Here is an 18,873-nt window from a genome sequence, read left to right as displayed (position 1 = left end):
CGCGATGTGGCAACAGAGTCTGAACATCATACTATGCAAACCTCTCTTTAACTCATTGAATACCACCCCTTTTCACTGGAGCAACCCCCTCAATCCCTCACATTTTACTGAATTTTGACTGATTTGCAAGGCCCACAGAATTTTCTGTTCTATGGCTATACATACATGCAACCTGTGAAAAGAAAGGCGAGACTCTCTTCTTTCAGCAGAAAAAAAAAGTTTGTTTCTAGCTTTCTCTGTTCGTTGGCAATCAGCATTAGAAAACTGCTAAGTTTTATGGCAAAGGCTGATTTTCTGCAGAAATCCAGAGAAAATGAGCTTTTTGTAAAAGCATGCATTTCAAGCATCATTTCAAGTTTGACACTATTTTTTGCTTTTGTGGCAGCTCAAATACCTCAATAATGTGTTCCTCCTACAAAAGAACATTACAAATAATGTTTTTGTCGCAAAATAATTTATTTGCACACAACAAAACTATTGAACTATGAACAAAAGTGCAGCTGTGGAGAAGATGGTTTTTGGCTTCCATCCAGTTTGTCACCACATCGATTCATCCCACCACGTCCAGATGCACGACCTATAAATTATATATATATATATTTATACGTCAAAGGGTGTAAATGAGTTAATGGCAGCATGTCGGTGATAATCGGTCGTTGAAAAAGGAAGCACGTTGTGGCTGATTCATGATTGTACTGTATTTCTGACAGAGGGACGTGTTTGGAAGCTAATATATGTGTTTTACGTCATGTAATGTCCCGTTGCACATTAACAAATTGGAGCGTCTACAAATTGGCGGCATTAGTCAGTGATGCTCGGACATCGAAAAAGGAAACATTTTGTGGCTAGTGCCTGATTTACCATGTGTTTGCCGCAATTGTAAAACCATGCCCTGATTGGTATTCTAACATCTACTATGGATCATGGAAGCATGAATCACTGAATTCAGATTGATCCACAATCAAAACTGATTCTGTATGCCCGCTGTTGCCATCAAAGCAGAAATAGCACACAGTCGTGAGTGTTGCCTTCACGAGTTGGGAAATCGGAGCATTCGGAACATGCCGTATTTGCCAGAAGCCATCAACGGCAACTCATCATAAAATACCTAGTTTCTTAAAATATACTAATTTGTAATGCTAAAAATAATGCATTCCTCATAATCTTTTTTTTAAAGGTGCATACCACATTTTGATTGTGTAGTTCAATTGCGTTACAGTGAACCCTCGCTATAATGCGGTTCACCTTCCGCGGCTTCGCTGTTTCACAGATTTTTTTTTTTGTGAAATTTTTTTAACGCTTTTTTTGAAACAGTGAATTGTGTTCTGCATCCTGATTGGCTCAGGGACTGACCAATGTGAACAGTCTCCGCACCTCGTCTCTGTACAGCTTGCCAAATTTACCTTTACAAATTTTTGCTCTTTGGTTTCATTGCATCAGTGGCGGATGCTGGTCTGTCAAGGAGGGGAAGCTCAATTTCGGCCTACATCATAAAGATAAGATAAGAGACATGCAAAAACGCTGGGTAGGGAGAGGGGGGAAAAAAAAACACGCTCGAACTATCCTCTTCCGAGGATAATTTAAGTCCAGGATAAAAAAGACCCTAGCACATGAATAAGCATTAGACAGTTACAACAAGTCACAAGACATAACATGTATAAGGGGGGGGGGGGGGGGTGAATGGGAAGGGGGGTAGGGTAGGGTAACCGCGACAATGACCAGCCGCACGGTCACCGTTGCGCTCCGCATCATCGAACCACGTCACGGGGGAAAAAGAATCGGAGCGATGAAGACGGTGATAACAAGGATGTGTATCCCCGTGTGGTTGTCCAGTTGTGTATGTGTATGCGTGTACAGGTCATAGCTGCTTCGTCGAGGTCTGCTCATCATGAAGACAGTCCCGGCTTATCAGTCCATGGCCGAGAAGGAGGGGGGTAGGTGGTGGGGGCCCTAGACTCCATGCGTATTTCCATCCAGGGGAAAGGCCAGATAGTGTTGTTTGTTTTGGGGAGACGGCCGCCAACAATTCCAGACAGCCTTGAGTCCTTGGTCTGTATCTCTCACTGGCGCCGATCAGCCAATCCTCAATTCCTTTTCGAAGCGAAAATTCCTACGTCTCCATGGTATTATCGATCGCGCGGAGTCGCTCCAAACCGCAACAATATTGCGGTTGAGCTCAGTCACCGCTTGAGTCTGAGTGTTGGACATTCGCGCCAAGCGAAATAAAGCCAAACTAAAAGGGAAAACAAAAAAGGAGGGGGGTTGCAATATATGTAGACAAAGCGCTTAAATGCCATAAAATCGAGAGATTGACAAGCACAATAGAAAACCGAATGGAATGTCTAACTATTGAAATACATTATAAAAAGGCATCAAATATCATCATAAATTGCATCTATAGGACACCAGGATCATGTATTGACACATTCAATAAAAAACTAACAGAAATGCTCAGCTACTGCAACGATAAGAAAACACGAATAATGTGTGGTGACTTTAACATTGACTTATTAAACCCAAATGGACACAAAAAACAACTGACTTCATAAATACTATGTACAGCAACAGCCTTTTCCCAGTAATCCTGAAACCTAGCAGAATAACAGTTGACACGGCCACATTAATAGATAACATATTTATAAATAAGATTGATCATAAAATGGAAAGTGGACTTCTCATTAATGACATAAGTGACCATCTACCTGTCTTTGCAGTTTTTCATAATTATTTTGATAGAAAAGCTAAGTCAACAACTCACATAACAGAAATAAGACTAAGAACCCAAAGCTCCATCGATGCTCTTAAGCAAGACCTAGAAAAACAAAACTGGACCGAGGTATACTCAAACGAAGACCTAAGTACAGCGTTTGATGTATTTCAGTCTACCATTAATTTCCCTATATGATAAACATTTTCCATTAACTAAAGTCTCCTAAAAGGAAAAAGACCCAAGTAAGATATGGATAACAAAAGGCATAGAAAACACATGTAAAAAGAAAAACAATTTATATAAATTGTTTATAAAATTGAGAACTGAAGAGGCAGAAAAAAATATAAGACCTATAAAAATAAACGAGTAAATATTACAAGAACCAGTAAGAGAGACCATTATCATGCACTATTAGAGCAGAATAAAAGTAACACACAAGAAATATGGAAAATACTTCATCAAGTAATCAGAAATAGTCCAAAAGAAGTGGATTATCCAAAGTATTTTATCAAAGGCAAAATTACTATTATTGAAAAAACTGCAGAAATAGCAACTGAGTACTTTGTCAATATCGGCAGTAACCGAGCAAAACAAATTCCTGATCCAACAAACTTGTTTGAAATGGATAGATACGTAGAAAAAAACTCCTCCACGATGTTCCTTGCTGCTGTAAAACAAGAAGTATCAAATATTGTAAGAACTTTTAAAAATAAAAAGTCAACTGATTGCTTTAATATTGATATGACAAGAATAAAACAGATTATAGAATTTGTAGTGCGACCTTTCACGCACATATGCAACCTGTCATTCAAAGCTGGTATCTTTCCATCAAAAATGAAAATTGCTCAAGTTATTCCAATTTATAAAAGTGGAGAAAGACATTTGTTTACAAATTATAGACCAATATCACTACTACCACAATTCTCAAAAATATTAGAAAAACTATTCTCTAGCAGATGTGATAAAAAGTTATTTAGATAACAGATATCAGTACGTGCAGCTCAACAATAAAAAAAATGAATCAACTGAAAATCACTCATGCAGTTCCTCACGGGTCAGTGCTTGGTCCAAAACTATTCATCTTACATATAAATTATATCTGCAAGGTCTCAAAACAATTTAAATGTCTTATTTGCTGATGATACAACTTTCTACTGTTCTAGAAAAAATCTGAAACAGCTCCGGATGACCGTAGAAAACGAATTAAATTAAAAAACTGGTTCGACAGAAATAAATTGTCACTTAACTTGAAAAAATCTACGTTAATTGTGTTTGGCACAAGACCAATCAAACACCAAGCTAAAATTATGGTAAACTCAATCGAGATAGAGCGTATGAAACCAAGTTTCTCGGATTAGTAATAGACTCAAAACTATGTTGGAAGCCACATATCGATAACATAAAAAGAAAAACAGCCAAAACCATAGGGATCCTCTACAAAACCAAGGATGTGCTAAATAAGAGATCTTTGTACACATTATAGTCTTCATTATTATTACCATATATGACCTACTGTGTGGAAATATGGGGAAATGCCTGTAAAATAAACACATCCCTATTCTAAAACTACAAAATAAGCGATCCAAATTCTTAAGAGATCAAAATATACGGAACCCACAAATCCACGATTTATCAAATTAAACACGATGAAATTTTATGACCTGGTTGACTTTAAAATCACCCAATTAATGTACAAAGCACACAATAACCTGCTCTGCCAAAACATTCTGAGGTTTTTCAAAATTCGAGAAAGCTGCTATGATTTAAGAGGTACCAACTTATTCAAAAAACTCAAAACAAGAACAAACATCAAGCAAAGAAGTGTATCTGTCAAAGGTGTTAATCTGTGGAATAATTTCGAAACGGACCTGAAAATGAGTAAATCGCTTGCTGAGTTCAAAAACAAATTTTAAAAAAATAGTACAAACAACCTACATCAATCAGCGTTAAGGTGCTAAATTCTAAACATTAAATACAATAATTAATCAGAATTAAGTTGATAACTAGAGAAAGGTACTGCAATATTCATTATGAATACAAGAGAAAATTGACACAAGAGTGCCAGGGTGTGTATGTATAAAATCCCGATACAAACCAAAAGTTGTAAAAATATCACGGTTAAGGGTAAAAGCATGAGCCTTTCTGGAGACTTCTTCCTTCTTTCTTTCTTTCTTTCTGTCTTTTCTGATTGATATAAAAATGATTTATTAGATATAAACACATAACGGGGTAGGACTAGATACGTTTTTTACTTCTTCCTACTCCCTTGAACATAATAATTGTGTTGAATGATGACTGATTTCTCTTTCCTTTTACTATTTTACATACCTTACTTTCTGTCAATTTATTACTGTATATGTTTTTATGTTCAATAAACAAACAAACAAACAAGATTTTAGATTTTAGCTTAGCTAGCATCCTCCTGTTGCCCACCTCCTCCAGAGTGTCTTGGGAGCAGCCCAGGACAGAACTGGCCCTCCTGTTCAATAAACAAACAAACAAACAAACAAGCTTCCGGGCCAGCCCATAAACGTCCACTGTCCATAGACTCCCAGAGATGCTGAGCGTCCAATGGCCGGGACAAAACCAGCATTTATCCAATGACTGGTCTCATTTCAATGCATTAGGACAACTTACCCTGAACTCTCTCGACGCCCAGCCTCCGCGCTGTAACGCTCGGCGTCCACCCAGTTTAAAGCACAGTGAAGCTGCGAGAATGAATGAGAAGAGAGTCGCGTGTAACCAGTCTTAAGAAGCTGATTCGGAACAAAAGTTGAGCGCGTTGTAGTGCATATTTAGTCAACGACATGTCACACAGTTGTACGTACGCACATATTTGATCACTTACTTTTTGTCATTTTAGGGGAAGCTGAGCTTCCCTTGCAGTCTTAGAGCAATCGCCTCTGCATTGTATACATAGTTCAGTGTTGTATAATTGTAAAAAATAAAGCTGACTACTTCACGGATTTCACGTATCATGGGTTCTTTTTGGAACGTAACCCCCGTGATAAATGAGGGTTCACTGTACTTTTAAATTATGCATGCTTATGAAGCCCCTCCGTGAGCCGTCACCTTACCGTGGTGGAGGGGTTTGTGTGTCCCAATGATCCTCTGAGCTAAGTTGTCTGGGGCTTTTTGCCTCTGGTAGGGTCACCCATGGCAACCAGGTCCGAGGTGAGGGACCAGACAAAGCACGGCTCAAAAGACCACTTATGTTGAACAAAACAAATGGACTTCAGTTTCCCTTGCCCGGACGCGGGTCACCGGGGCCTCCCTCTGGAGCCAGGCCTGGAGGTGGGGCTCGATGGCGAGCGCCTGGTGGCCAGGCCTGCACCCATGGGGCCCGGCCGGGCTCAACCCGAAGAGGCAACGTGGGTCCCCCTTCTCATGGGCTCACCACCCATGGGAGGGGCCAAAGGGGTCGGGTGCAGTGTGAGCTGGGCAGCAGCCAAAGGCGGGGACCCTGACGGTCCGATCCTCGGCTGCAGAAGCTAGCTCGAGGGACATGGAATGTCACCTCTCTTGCAGGGAAGGAGCCCGAGCTTGTGTGCGAGGTAGAGAAGTTCCGACTGGATATAGTCGGACTTGCCTCCACACATAGCCTGGGTTCTGGTACCAGTTCTCTCGAGAGGGGTTGGACTCTCTTCCACTCTGGAGTTGCTCACGGTGAGAGGCGCAGAGCAGGTGTGGGGATACTCATTTCCCCCCGGCTCAGTGCCTGTACATTGTGGTTCACACCGGTAGACGAGAGGGTTGCCTCCCTCCGCCTTCGGGTGGGGGGGCGGGTCCTGACCATTGTTTGTGCATATGCACCAAACAGCAGCTCAGCATACCCACCCTTTTTGGAGTCCTTGGAGGGTGTGCTGGAGAGTATTCCGGCTGGGGACTCCCTTGTTCTGCTGGGGGACTTCAATGCTCACGTGGGCAATGACAGTGAGACCTGGAAGGGCGTGATTGGGAGGAACGGCCTCCGATCAGAACTCGAGTGGTGTTTTGTTATTGGACTTCTGTGCTCGTCACGGATTGTTCATAACGAACACCTTGTTCAAACATAAGGGTGTCCATATGTGCACTTGGCACCAGGACACCCTAGGCCGCAGTTCGATGATTGACTTTGTGGTTGTATCATCGGATTTGCGGCCACATGTTTTGGACTCTCGGGTGAAGAGAGGGGCGGAGCTGTCAACTGATCACCACCTGGTGGTGAGTAGGCTCCGATGGTGGGGGAGGATGCCGGTCCGTCCTGGCAGACCCAAACGTATTGTGAGGATTTGTTGGGAGCGTCTGTCAGAAAGAGTGTTAACTCCCACCTCCGGCAGAGCTTTGCCCATGTCCCTCGGGAGGCGGGGAACATTGAGTCCGAATGGACCATGTTCCGCGCCTCTATTGTTGAGGCGGCCAATCTGAGTTGTGGCCGTAAGAGTTCGGTGAGGCCATGGAAGCCGACTTCCGGACGGCTTCGAGGAAATTCTGGTCCACCATCCGACGTCTCAGGAGGGGGAAGCAGTGCACCATTAACACTGTGTACAGTGGGGATGGGGCACTGCTGACTTCGACTCGGGACGTTGTGAACCGGTGGGCAGAGTACTTCGAAGAACTCCTCAAATCCACCAACACGCCTTCCTCGGAGGAAGCAGAGTCTGAGGACCCTGAGGTGGGCTCTCCTATCTCTGTGGTTGAAGTCACGAAGGTGGTTAAAAAGCTCCTCGGTGGGAGGGCCCCAGGGGTGGATGAGATCCGCCCGGAGTTCCTCAAGGCTCTGGATGCTGTGGGATTGTCCTGGTTGACACGCCTCTGCAGCTTCGCGTGGTCATCGGGGAGAGTGCCTCTGGATTGGCAGACCGGGGTGGTGGTCCCTCTTTTTAAAAAGGGGCACCAGAGGGTGTGTTCCAACTACAGAGGGATCACACTCCTCAGCCTCCCTGGTAAGGTCTATTCAGGGGTGCTGGAGAGGAAGGTCCGTCAGGAAGTCGAGCCTCAGATTGAGAAGGAGCAGTGTGGTTATCGTCCCGGCCGTGGAACTGTGGACCAGCTCTACACCCTTAGCAGGGTCCTCGAGAGTACGTGGGAATTTGCCCAACCAGTCTACATATGTTTTGTGGAGAAGGTGTTTGACCGTGTCCCTCGGGGAGTTCTGTGGGGGGTGCTTCGGGAGTATGGTGTACGAGCCCCCTGATACGGGCTGTTCGGTCCTTATACTGCCGATGTCAGAATTTGGTTCGCATTGCCAGCAATAAGTCGGAATCGTTTCCAGTGAGGGTTGGACTCCGCCAAGGCTGCCCTTTGTCGTCGATTCTGTTCATAACCTTTATGGACAGAATTCGTAGGCGCAGGCCCGTTTTGGGGGCCTCAGTATTGCATCTCTGCTTTTTGCAGATGATGTGGTACTGTTGGCTCCTTCAAGCAGGGCTCTCCAACTCTCACTGGAGCGTTTCGCACCCGAGTGTGAAGCAGTTGGGATGAAGATCAGCACCTCCAAATCTGAAACCATGGTCTTCAGTCGGAAAAAGGTGGAGTGCCCTCTCCGGGTCGGGGAAGAGATCTTGCCCCAAGTGGAGGAGTTTAAGTATCTTGGGGTCATGTTCACGAATGAGGGCAGGAGGGAACGAGAGATCGACAGGCGGATCGGTGCAGCGTCTGCTGTGATGCAGACGTTGTATCGGTCTGTCGTGGTAAAGAAGGAGCTGAGCGAAAGGGCGAAGATCTCAATTTACCGGTCGATCTACATCCCAACCCTCATCTATGGTCATGAGCTATGGGTTGTGACAGAAAGAACGAGATCCCGGATACAAGCGGCCGAAATGAGTTTTCTCCGCAGGGTGTCCGGGCTCTCCCTTAGAGATAAGGTGAGAAGCTCGGTCATCCGGGAGGGGCTCAGAGTCGAGCCGCTTCTCCTCCACATCGAGAGGAGCCAGATGAGGTGGCTCGGGCATCTGATTCGGATGCCTCCTGGACGCCTCCCTGGTGAGGTGTTCCGGGCATGTCCCGCTGGCAGGAGACCCCGCGGACGACCCAGGACACGCTGGAGAGACTGTGTCACCCAGCTGGCCTGGGAACGCCTCGGGATCCGCCAGGAAGAGCTCGAAGAAGTGGCTAAAGCTGCTGCCCCCGCGACCCGACCCCGGATAAGCGGTGGAAAATGGATGGATGGATGCTTATGAAGGAAAATGAAACCAACATTGAAAACCAAGTGGTGTTTTTTGTATTTTTTTTTTTGGTTTGGTTTCTTTTTTTGGCATGGGGCCTTCAAGTTTTTCCATTCGTTTATTTATTTAGATAGTTTCATTGTATTACTGCACCTCTGCATAGATGTTTGTAGTTCCATTTTAAACTACATTAAACATTCACATCAAAAAAATTTGTAGGCCACGGTATCATGTTCAACTTTAGTTGCTCCCTCATGTATAAAAATGCCAGGAATTGTTGATGAGACGTTTATTTTTCTGGCTCGTACCTATGTTGAAGAGGCATTTGTCTCTGAATGACAAACATTTCAGTTGTATTGACTTTTGAGAAAAATATTTTATATTTATATTCTCTGGTGAACTTTAAGGAGATGTTTGTTTTCATTGAACTTCATAAGACATGCACCTGAGCCTGGGAGTTCCCAGCACTTCTTGTGAGAATTTTTATACAGTTGTCAATTTTCAAAGATCAAAAAATGTTTCAACATGTCAATCACCAAAGCTGTTTAATAATCATGTGCTTAAAGGCACATCGTTTATATATCACTACGCTAAATGCAGATGAACAATTTTTGGATGCTATGCAGACTTTACGTCAATCTGATCAGCTGGAATCGGATCAGACGATATTTTTGCATTTTCTGCTCTTTGCAGCTGGATATTGTACATAGCGGCACTTTTTGTTTGGGATTTTTATGTCAGAAATTTACAGGACATCTGATGTTATGGTTTTATTTTAGATAAGGAGTCCGCAGAGGACGAAGTTTCGGAAATAGACACAATTCAGCTACGCTTGAAGATTAAATGCAACAAGGATGCAAGCGCAAGCAAAGATTCTTCTGATCCACTGGAACTTTATTTAAACAGCAAAGGTAAGATTAACAACAAAGCCAAGAAGTGTATTTTTTTTGTTAATGCAATAAGGAATTTCAAAATGAATTCACCTTTTTAGACCCAAGTTTTAACCAAGTTACTGGGCTTTCAAGGAAGTCAGAAGTCAAGTATTTTCAAGAAGTCAAATATTTTCAAGCACTACACGCACAAGCACTTTATTTTTTAATTCAATATTCAATCATCTCCATGTATAAGTAGGGCCCAAATAGCTACCATTTTTTCTGATGGTATTATTATTATTATTATTATTGCCCTCCGCAAAGATTTGTATTTTTGAGGCCCCACACAAAAATGAAAACACCCCAAACTTTGCACTGACATTGGGCCTGTATGAACGGTGCCCCCGACAGAGGTTGACATAATCTCAACAACAGACAGAAGAAATAATCAAAACTTTTCGACATGTATGATGGGGGCGGGCCATTAAATTTTGCCTTTAAAAATTTCTATCGGTACTTTAACAAAGCATTCTCGGTTTTACGTTTGACACAAAAGGCAGATTAATCATTGAATGTTGAGTATTTGAAGAGCCTTTTGTGTAAACTAATTAATGCGTTATCGGCCAGGTATGGCCCCAGCGCAATGTTCAAACAGCTAGACAGGCAAGGTGACATACGTGCAATCGATGTGAGTGTTAGGAACACGTTCAAGTGGTCCTGGCTTGAGGAAATCGACTTGAACTGAGATTTTTTGTCCGACTACATTAGAAAGGTCGGCAAACCTGCTAAATCAGTTAAAATCATAAAATTTTTTAACTGATTTGTGAAAGTGGTGTCCGTCCCTCATTCAGCTCGGGTCCTCTACCAGAGGCCAGGAAGCTTGAGGGTTCTGCGCAGTATCCTTGCTGTTCCCAGCACTGCACATTTCTGGACTGAGATGTCGGATGTTGTTCCCGGGATCTGTTGCAACCACTCCTCTAGTTTGGGGGTCACTGCCCCGAGTGCTCCGACCACCACAGGCACGACTGTCACCTTTACCTTCCAGGCTCTCTCCAGCTCCTCTCTGAGCCCTTGGTATTTCTCGAGTTTCTCGTGTTCCTTCTTTCTGATGTTTCCATCACTTGGGACCGCTACATCCACTACAACGGCTTTCCTCTGCCCTTTATCAATGATCACGATATCTGGTTGGTTCGCCATTACCATCTTGTCAGTCTGGATCTGGAAGTCCCACAGGATCTTCGCTCTGTCATTCTCCACCACCTTCGGAGGTGTTTCCCATTTTGACCTTGGGGTTTCCAGTCCATACTCCGCACAGATTATTCGGTAGACTATGCCAGCCACCTGCTTATGGCGTTCCATGTAGGCTTTCCCTGCCAGCATCTTACACCCTGCAGTTATGTGTTGGATCGTCTCAGGTGCCTCTTTGCACAACCTACACCTTGGGTCTTGTCTGGTGTGGTATATCTGGGCCTCAACGGCTCTGGTGCTCAGGGCCTGCTCCTGAGGAGCCAGGATGAGTGCCTCTGTGCCGTCCTTCAGGCCAGCCCTCTCTAGCCACTGATAGGACTTCTTGAGATCAGCCACTTCAGTTATGGTCCGGTGGTACATCCAGTATAGGGGCTTGTCCTCCCATGATCAGAATCAGAATCAGAATCAGAATCATCTTTATTGGCCAAGTATGTAGAACACACAAGGAATTTGTCTCCGGTATAACACGCTGCATTAGTATCATCGTAAACAACAAATCATTGAACCATTTTAGAGTAACCAGTAGCAGTATTTGTAGTACAAGAAGAGTGACTACGTCAGTGACTGTTTAAGGAGTTAATGGCTAGAGGGAAGAAGCTGTTTAAGTGTCTACTGGATTTGGTGCGCATGGATCTGTAGCGTCTGCCTGAGGGGAGTAGCTGGAAAAGGTGGTGGGCAGGGTGCGGGGGATCCAGGAGGATTTTCCGTGCCCTTGTCTTGATTCTTGCAGTGTGCAAGTCCTCAAGAGTGGGTAGGGCGGTGCCAACGATTTTTTCCGCCGTCCTAACTGTCCGTTGAAGTCGGATTTTGTCCTTTTTTGTGGCGGCCCCAAACCAAACCGTGATGGAAGAACACAGGATTGATTCGATGACTGCCGTGTAGAACTGTCGTAGCACCTCCTGTGGCAGGCCATGCTTCCTCAGCAGCCTCAGGAAGTACATCCTCTGCCGCGCCCTTTTCAGGATGGAGATGGTGTTGACTTCCCACTTCATGTCCTGGGAGACTGTGATTCCCAGGAACTTGAAGGTCTCGACGGTTGACACGGGGCAGTTGGATAGTGTGAGGGGCAACTGTGGAGAAGAATGTTTCCTTAAGTCCACGATCATCTCTACAGTCTTGAGCGTGTTCAGCCCGAGGTTGTGTCGGCTGCACCAGAGCTCCAGCTGCTCCACTTGTTGGCGGTACGCAGACTCGTCGCCGTCTTTGATGAGACCGATGACCGTGGTGTCGTCAGCGAACTTTATGAGTTTGACAGCTGGATCTGTTGAGGTGCAATCGTTTGTGTAGAGAGAGAAGAGCAGTGGAGAGAGGACACATCCCTGTGGGGCTCCAGTGCTGGTGGTGCGTATTGATGATGTTGTTGCTCCCAGTCTCACCTGTTGTGTCCGTCCCGTCAGGAAGCTGAGGATCCACTGGCAGATCGTAGGGGACACACCGAGGTGGAGAAGTTTGGGGGTGAGGAGTTCCGGGATGATGGTGTTGAACGCAGAGCTGAAATCCACAAACAGAATCCTTGCATAGGTCCCTGTGCTGTCGAGGTGCTCGAGGATGTAGTGCAGACCTATGTTGACCGCGTCTTCCACAGACCTGTTTGCCCGGTAGGCAAACTGGAGAGGGTCCAGCAGGGGTCCGGTGACGTTCTTTAGGTGGTTCAGCACAAGGCGTTCAAAGGACTTCATGACCACAGACGTCAGGGCGACAGGCCTATAGTCGTTCAGTTCCGATGTTGCCGATTTCTTGGGAACTGGGATGATGGTAGACTGTTTGAAGCAGGATGGGACCTCACACAGCTCCAGGGATCTGTTGAAGATTTGTGTGAAGACCGGAGCCAGCTGGTCAGCGCAGACTTTCAGGCAGGAGGGGGACACTTTGTCGGGCCCCGCAGCTTTCTTGATCTTCTGCTGCTTGAAGAGCCGTCTCACGTCCTGTTCGTGGATCTGTAGTGGAGAAAAAGAGGGTGGGGGGGTAGATAGAGTAGTTTCTGGCAGAGGTGGGTGTGTGTGGGAAATGGGGGTGTCCTTTTCAAATCGGCAGAAAAACATGTTTAGTTCATTAGCAAGACCCTTATTGTTCACTGTTTGGGGGGATGGCATTCTATAGTTAGTGATTGCTTTCAGGCCATTCCATACAGATGCAGAGTCGTTAGCAGAGAACTGGTTTTTCAGCCTCTCTGCATAGCTTCTCTTAGCGATGTTAATTTCCTTTGTCAATTGGTTTCGGGCGTGTTTGTACAGTGCCCGATCTCCACTTCTAAATGCGGCCTCTTTCTCTTTCCTGAGTTGCCTGAGTTTGGGAGTAAACCATGGTTTGTTATTGTTGAAGGAGCGGAAGGACTTCATTGGTACACACATGTCCTCACAGAAACTGATGTATGATGTTACAGTGTCTGTGTATTCATCCAGTGTGCCCGTTGAAGTTTCAAAGACGCCCCAATCAGTGCAGTCTAAGCATTCTTGTAGAGCTAGCTTTGCTTCATCTGTCCATTTTTTCACAGTCTTAACAACCGGTTTAGCACATTTGAGTTTCTGTCTGTATGTAGGTATTAAGTGGATTAAATTGTGGTCAGAAAGACCCAATGCTGCACGGGCGACCGATCGGTATGAATTTTTGATTGTTGTATAGCAGTGGTCTAGAATGTTGCCTTCTCTGGTGAAACAGTCGATGTGCTGCTTATATCTGGGAAGTTCACGGTTAAGATGTGCTCTATTAAAATCGCCCAAAATTATCAGGGGTGACTCTGGGTATTTTAGTTCGAGGTTGTTTACTTGTTCGGCTAGCGTTTGTATCGCCGTGTTAGCGTTAGCTTGTGGCGCAATGTAAACACCGATTAGTAAAAAGGAGGTGAACTCACGTGGCGAGTAGAATGGCTTGCAGTTTAAAGACAGCGACTCCAGGTCCGGGCTGCAGTGTGCGTCGAGCTTCGTGACATCAGTGCACCATTCTTCGTTGATATAGAAGCAAATCCCGCCACCTTTCGATTTCCCTGATAGCTCCGTGTCGCGGTCGGCTCGGAGAAGGCGGAAGCCGGGTAGATGTAGCGCGGAATCCGGGTGGCGGTCACTGAGCCAGGTTTCAGTGAAGCAGAGCGCAGCAGAACGTGCAAAGTTTTTGTTGGTCTTTGTGAGGAGAAGAAGTTCATCCATCTTGTTTGGCAGAGATCGTAGATTAGCAAGATGGATCGATGGGAGCGGGGTTCGAAATCCGCGCTGCCGGAGCTTGACGAGCACGCCGGCTCTCTTCCCCCTCCTCCGGCGGCGTTTCCATGCTCCGTACAGCGCAGCCGCTCCGCTCGCGATTAGCTCCGAAAAACCTTGTGGGTTTTCGCGTGCTGGTGAAAAAAGACCGAGCGTAGACTCCCCAATGCGCAGCAACTTTTCCCTCGTGTAAGTAAGCCGCTCAGGGTCGCCAAAAACTAACGAAAATGACAAAAACAGGGATAATACTAGGGAGCGTGTGACCGAGGCTGCCATTCCTGTCGGCGCCCAGATGATGGTCCCTCTTCCAGCGCCTCATCCTCTGTTCCCCATTGTCTGAGACATTCTCTGAGTACGTCATCCGTTGGAGCCTTCTCCTTGATGTATTCATGGAGCTTGGATGTTTCATCCTGGACAGTGGCTCTCACACTCACTAGTCCCCGGCCTCCTTCCTTTCGGCTTGCGTACAGTCTCAGGGTGCTGGATTTGGGATGGAACCCTCCATGCATAGTTAGCAGGGATGGCGCTATATATATATATATATATATATATATATATACACACATACATACACATGCTCGCATTTGTATTTTCAGGAATTTTCAAAAAAGTCCACTTTCATCTCTGGTATCAAATGTTTCTACCCAGACCGTCGATCCGGAGCACTTGTACCCTGTGACAGCTCTGAATTAATTAATTTTTTCCGGAATTTTCAGGAAAGTCCACTTCCATCTCTATTCAACGTGCCTTATACACTTTGTGACCCGACCCAGAAAACGGGTGAGCTGTGACGTTCACAGGTTGAACCCGTGAGCACGACCTCAATTTCAGTCGACAGCAGGTGGCAGTCAAGGACAAAATGGCAGTCCCCTGAGAAGGATAAAAATTGGTGGATTATTCTGCTTAATCCTGGAGAACCCAAGGCCCCTTTTCTTCTTTGGAAAATTATGAATTTTACATTAAATGACTGCTATATGTTCACTGAACACCAAAATATATGTTTTTTCAAATAGTCACTACTTTAATCCTCATTTAGTATTAGGGCCAAATTTAACCCTTTGGGATTTAACGGTAGCATTTGAGTAGCAGAAATTATCGGGGTCAAATTTGACCCCGTGGGTTCTCCAGGGTTAATTTGTATTCCACAAAAGTAATATTAATCATGGTACCATGTTTAGATTAGTTGGGGCACCAAGGACCTTGTTCTTGAAATGAACATTTTTACTTAACTTCCACTCTAACAACAAATCTAAGATAATTTGCAACATGTACTACAAGAGCATGTCTGCAATCAAGGTAACAAGTCGATTTTAGCCAATTTAGTATTGTCTGACAATTATCACCTATTGTAATACCACTATAGCTGATTAAGGACTGCCACTGCCGCTAATACACATTCAATCATTTTTTTGAACCAACGGTGAGTAAACAAACACATAAGCACATTCATCCACATGCTGCCAATGGCCACAATTCCTACCGAATCACTAAACATGCAGACCAGTAAACAGGCTAGCCATTCAACTCTCCCCTCTCATTCAATGACACAGACGTAAATTCACCCGGCCAGGCACTAACTTTTTTAACCATGCACAATCAATGTCACTCACACAACAGCAGAATGTGGGAGTGTTTTTGGACAGAAAATAATACCTGCACCTCACACGCATATCATTCTTTTTTTTTTAAATCCAGTTAGTTTGGTGAATTAATTGGAAACTACCATAATCAGTGGTATAAAGTAGAATATTTGATCCTAAAAATGTTTGATAGCCACAGCCCGATCAGTGTTCAGTGTCATGGAATGAAAGTTTACCATTCAATTATAAAGCTGAAGTTTAACAAGCCTTTTTGCCATCTTGTCCTCATTGTTAATTGTCACATGTCATTATTTTGTAGTCTATTCCAGAGATATAAAATGGGTCCCAATTGGTAACCAGGCAGATGTGTTTGCTGACTCCAGTATTGAACCCGTACATGATGACATCCTTATCGCGCTACTCCGTCCCGGACAGGAACTCGACATTGTCATGCACTGTGTCAAAGGAATTGGTAAGAACTCTGAACTTTGCCAATTGTGCTTCACACATTAATCGTTTGTAAAGTTTGAATCTGCAAAGTGCACTTAGCTCATGTGGGAATGCACTAATTACTGGCCTTTTTGAAAGATAATCTTGTAGAAATGGGCAATTTAAGAAATGTCTTTTTATATTCATGATTATTCGTTTCAGGACCCTGCCATTAAACAAGAAATAAGATAATTCACTGATTTGGTATCAATAGCCAAATCAATAGACCAGTAAAAAAAAAAAAGCAACAGTAAATTGAGGGGATCCTAGTACAGTTTGATTTCGCTGTTTTTTAAATTACATTATAAAATGAGATAGTCAAAACGGTGTAGCGAAACAAGTTTTAGCTTAAGTGCTATAAAACTATGTTTTAAAGTACTTCCATTGACTTCCAGACCTGCATTATGTTGTACTTTTGGAGAGGAAGTAACTTGAGCTTTGGAAATGCAAGGTCATGCTTTTCAGGTCACACAGTCTTGCTGTGAACAAAATAAATTACAAATGTTTGTTGAGTTGATGTTAGTTTACATCCTGTATAATAATGAGGCATTTTCGTTTGTGCAGCGAATTTAAAAACATGTAGACCACTGGTCCCCAATTGCTTTTTTTTTTTTTTTTTTTTTTTTTTCTTGTTTAGTATTTTTTGTAGCATAATATGTATGTTAGCTACTGGGCGTCAATGTGAGAAAGAACTCCCACTGCCACACTGTACTCAACAGATGGTTACCGGCCTGGGAAATTTCAGTCGTTCCATGAACGACTGAAATTTTCATGGCAGATAAGATGTGGGGGACCACTGATGTCGACTGCGACTTCAGAACTGCCCATTTGAGAATTAGTGTTTAATAGAACTCAATTGTGTTTCTTACAGTGATTCCTTGCTATTTCGCGGTTCGTTTATCGTGGCTTCAGTGCATCGCGGATTTTTTCAAACATTCATTAAAAAAAAAAAAATCTCATATACATGGAGTACAGTACTGTATATGTTGCTCGAAGTGACTCGCTATTGTTTTGCAGCTTCTCGCGGACCGTTTGCGGACTTAAAAAAAATATATTTTTTTTATATATATGTTTTTTGGTCGCTACTTCGCGGATTTTTGTTTATCGCAGGTGGTTTTGGTCCCCATTAACTAATGGGAATGAATGGGTTTATTTGAGCTTGTACAGGCACTGTGGAATCAATATTAAATACTGAAGTATTTCTGTTCTCCGACTAGGGAAGGATCACGCCAAGTTCTCTCCTGTGGCCACAGCAAGTTACCGCCTCCTACCAGAGATCACCCTCCTTGAAACAGTGCAGGGAGAGAAGGCAGAACGCCTCAAACGTTGCTTTTCACAAGGAGTTATAGAACTGGAAGATGATAACGGTAAGATTACCTGCACTTGAAAGTTAGGAAATAAGTGAACACTCGAATAAATACGGTCCTGTGTAATTTTGTGCCGATGGGCAGATTTCCAACCTTTTTTGGACCAAAATGACGATTGTCAAGATGAGCCAAAATCTGGTTGTTTGTTTGTTTGTTTTTGGGGGGGGGGGGTGCTCGTGGCATTGAGGTCAAGCAAGAGGGGCAGCGTTAGCTGATGCGAAATTGGCCGAGTGCATATTGTCATTCGTTCCTGTTGACCTCAATTATAATGTGCCTTATATCTTTTTGGTGTATTAAATAAGCTCATTAGCAAGTTGGAAGGACCCCCCTCGTCTCGACTAGTACATTTTAGCTCATGGCGGTCGCCGTCTGCACGTGTGGTGTGTTTTTATTTTATTTTTTATTTTTTGTAATTAATTTGGTTGGATGCCCACTCGAGCTATGCTTGCGTGTGACGTAGTTAAGTACGTTCTCTACGCCACTTGGCTGCTGCTACAATGGACGGGCTGTTGATTATTTTATTTGTTACTTCGCTCTTTCTGTATTTATGTTGTCTATATTAAGGGTGTTCCTCTGTTTCTGACTTGAATTGAGTTTTTGGACTTCAATCACTTTTAGTATGCAGCGTCAAATTTCTAATGTGATAAATGAAAAATATATGACAAATACTGTCACATTAGTGAACGCATAATTTCACAGTGGACAATGTTATAGTAAGAATTGCATGATTATTGCTGTCGCAGTTTTGGCGTTATACGAATGTAAACATTGGATGGACAGGGACAGAAGGGCATGATGATATACATTTGAAGATGTCTTTCTGACAAAATCCTGTGGGGAAAACGCACATGCAGCGTACCATGAACTTTCCTGCAAAACCGTGTGCTTACTGCAGTGGTTCTCAATTATTTTCTGTCATGCCCCCCCAAGGAAGAGGAATACATCTCGCCCCCCCCCCCCCGCACGACTATAAATAGTATCATTTGTCTATAAAATTGTGATAAGTACACCTTTGCATCACACAGTATCCTTATTAACGTATAAGAGAATAAAAAAAAGAAATATGCACCAACTTACAACAAAGCATAGCTTTCGTAACTGGAACAGAAAAGATTTAAAGTGCATCTGAAATTCAAAATTACATTAAATCCTTAATTTAACAATAAATATTTTTTGACTGACCAACTCAAACCATACGATACTGAAAAATAAAATTACATAAAATCAATAACTAATAATGCATTCAAACTAATCACCAACATTATCT

The 18,873-nt window shown here is 43.8% G+C and overlaps 1 protein-coding gene and 1 long non-coding RNA gene across 4 annotated transcripts in view; one reads left to right on the top strand and one right to left on the bottom strand.

Annotated features, from left to right (window-relative positions):
• Positions 1 to 18,873, top strand: part of polr1c (RNA polymerase I and III subunit C) — a 38,729-nt gene that overhangs the window by 10,551 nt on the left and 9,305 nt on the right. For 2 of the 3 annotated variants that reach the window (XM_086122861.1, XM_086122860.1), the window contains 3 exons: positions 9,636 to 9,767; positions 16,070 to 16,222; positions 17,457 to 17,606. In XM_086122861.1, coding sequence (XP_085978987.1) covers positions 9,636 to 9,767; positions 16,070 to 16,222; positions 17,457 to 17,606 — 435 coding nt within the window. The remainder of the gene's footprint in view (positions 1 to 9,635; positions 9,768 to 16,069; positions 16,223 to 17,456; positions 17,607 to 18,873) is intronic. The other variant, XM_086122862.1, reaches the window with a different exon arrangement.
• On the bottom strand, positions 438 to 7,374 carry LOC147199579 (uncharacterized). Its single transcript, XR_015102162.1, has 2 exons — positions 5,348 to 7,374; positions 438 to 2,233 (listed from the first exon to the last, which is right to left on the bottom strand). It is a non-coding gene; the product is annotated as an uncharacterized LOC147199579 (long non-coding RNA).

Source organism: Hippocampus guttulatus, chromosome 10 (genome assembly GCF_054856545.1).
Source record: "Hippocampus guttulatus isolate MCC_2025c chromosome 10, RoL_Hgut_1.0, whole genome shotgun sequence".
NCBI classification, from domain to species: domain Eukaryota; kingdom Metazoa; phylum Chordata; class Actinopteri; order Syngnathiformes; family Syngnathidae; genus Hippocampus; species Hippocampus guttulatus.
Note: the sequence above shows the minus strand (reverse complement) of the source record. Positions and strands in the feature narration are given on the sequence as shown.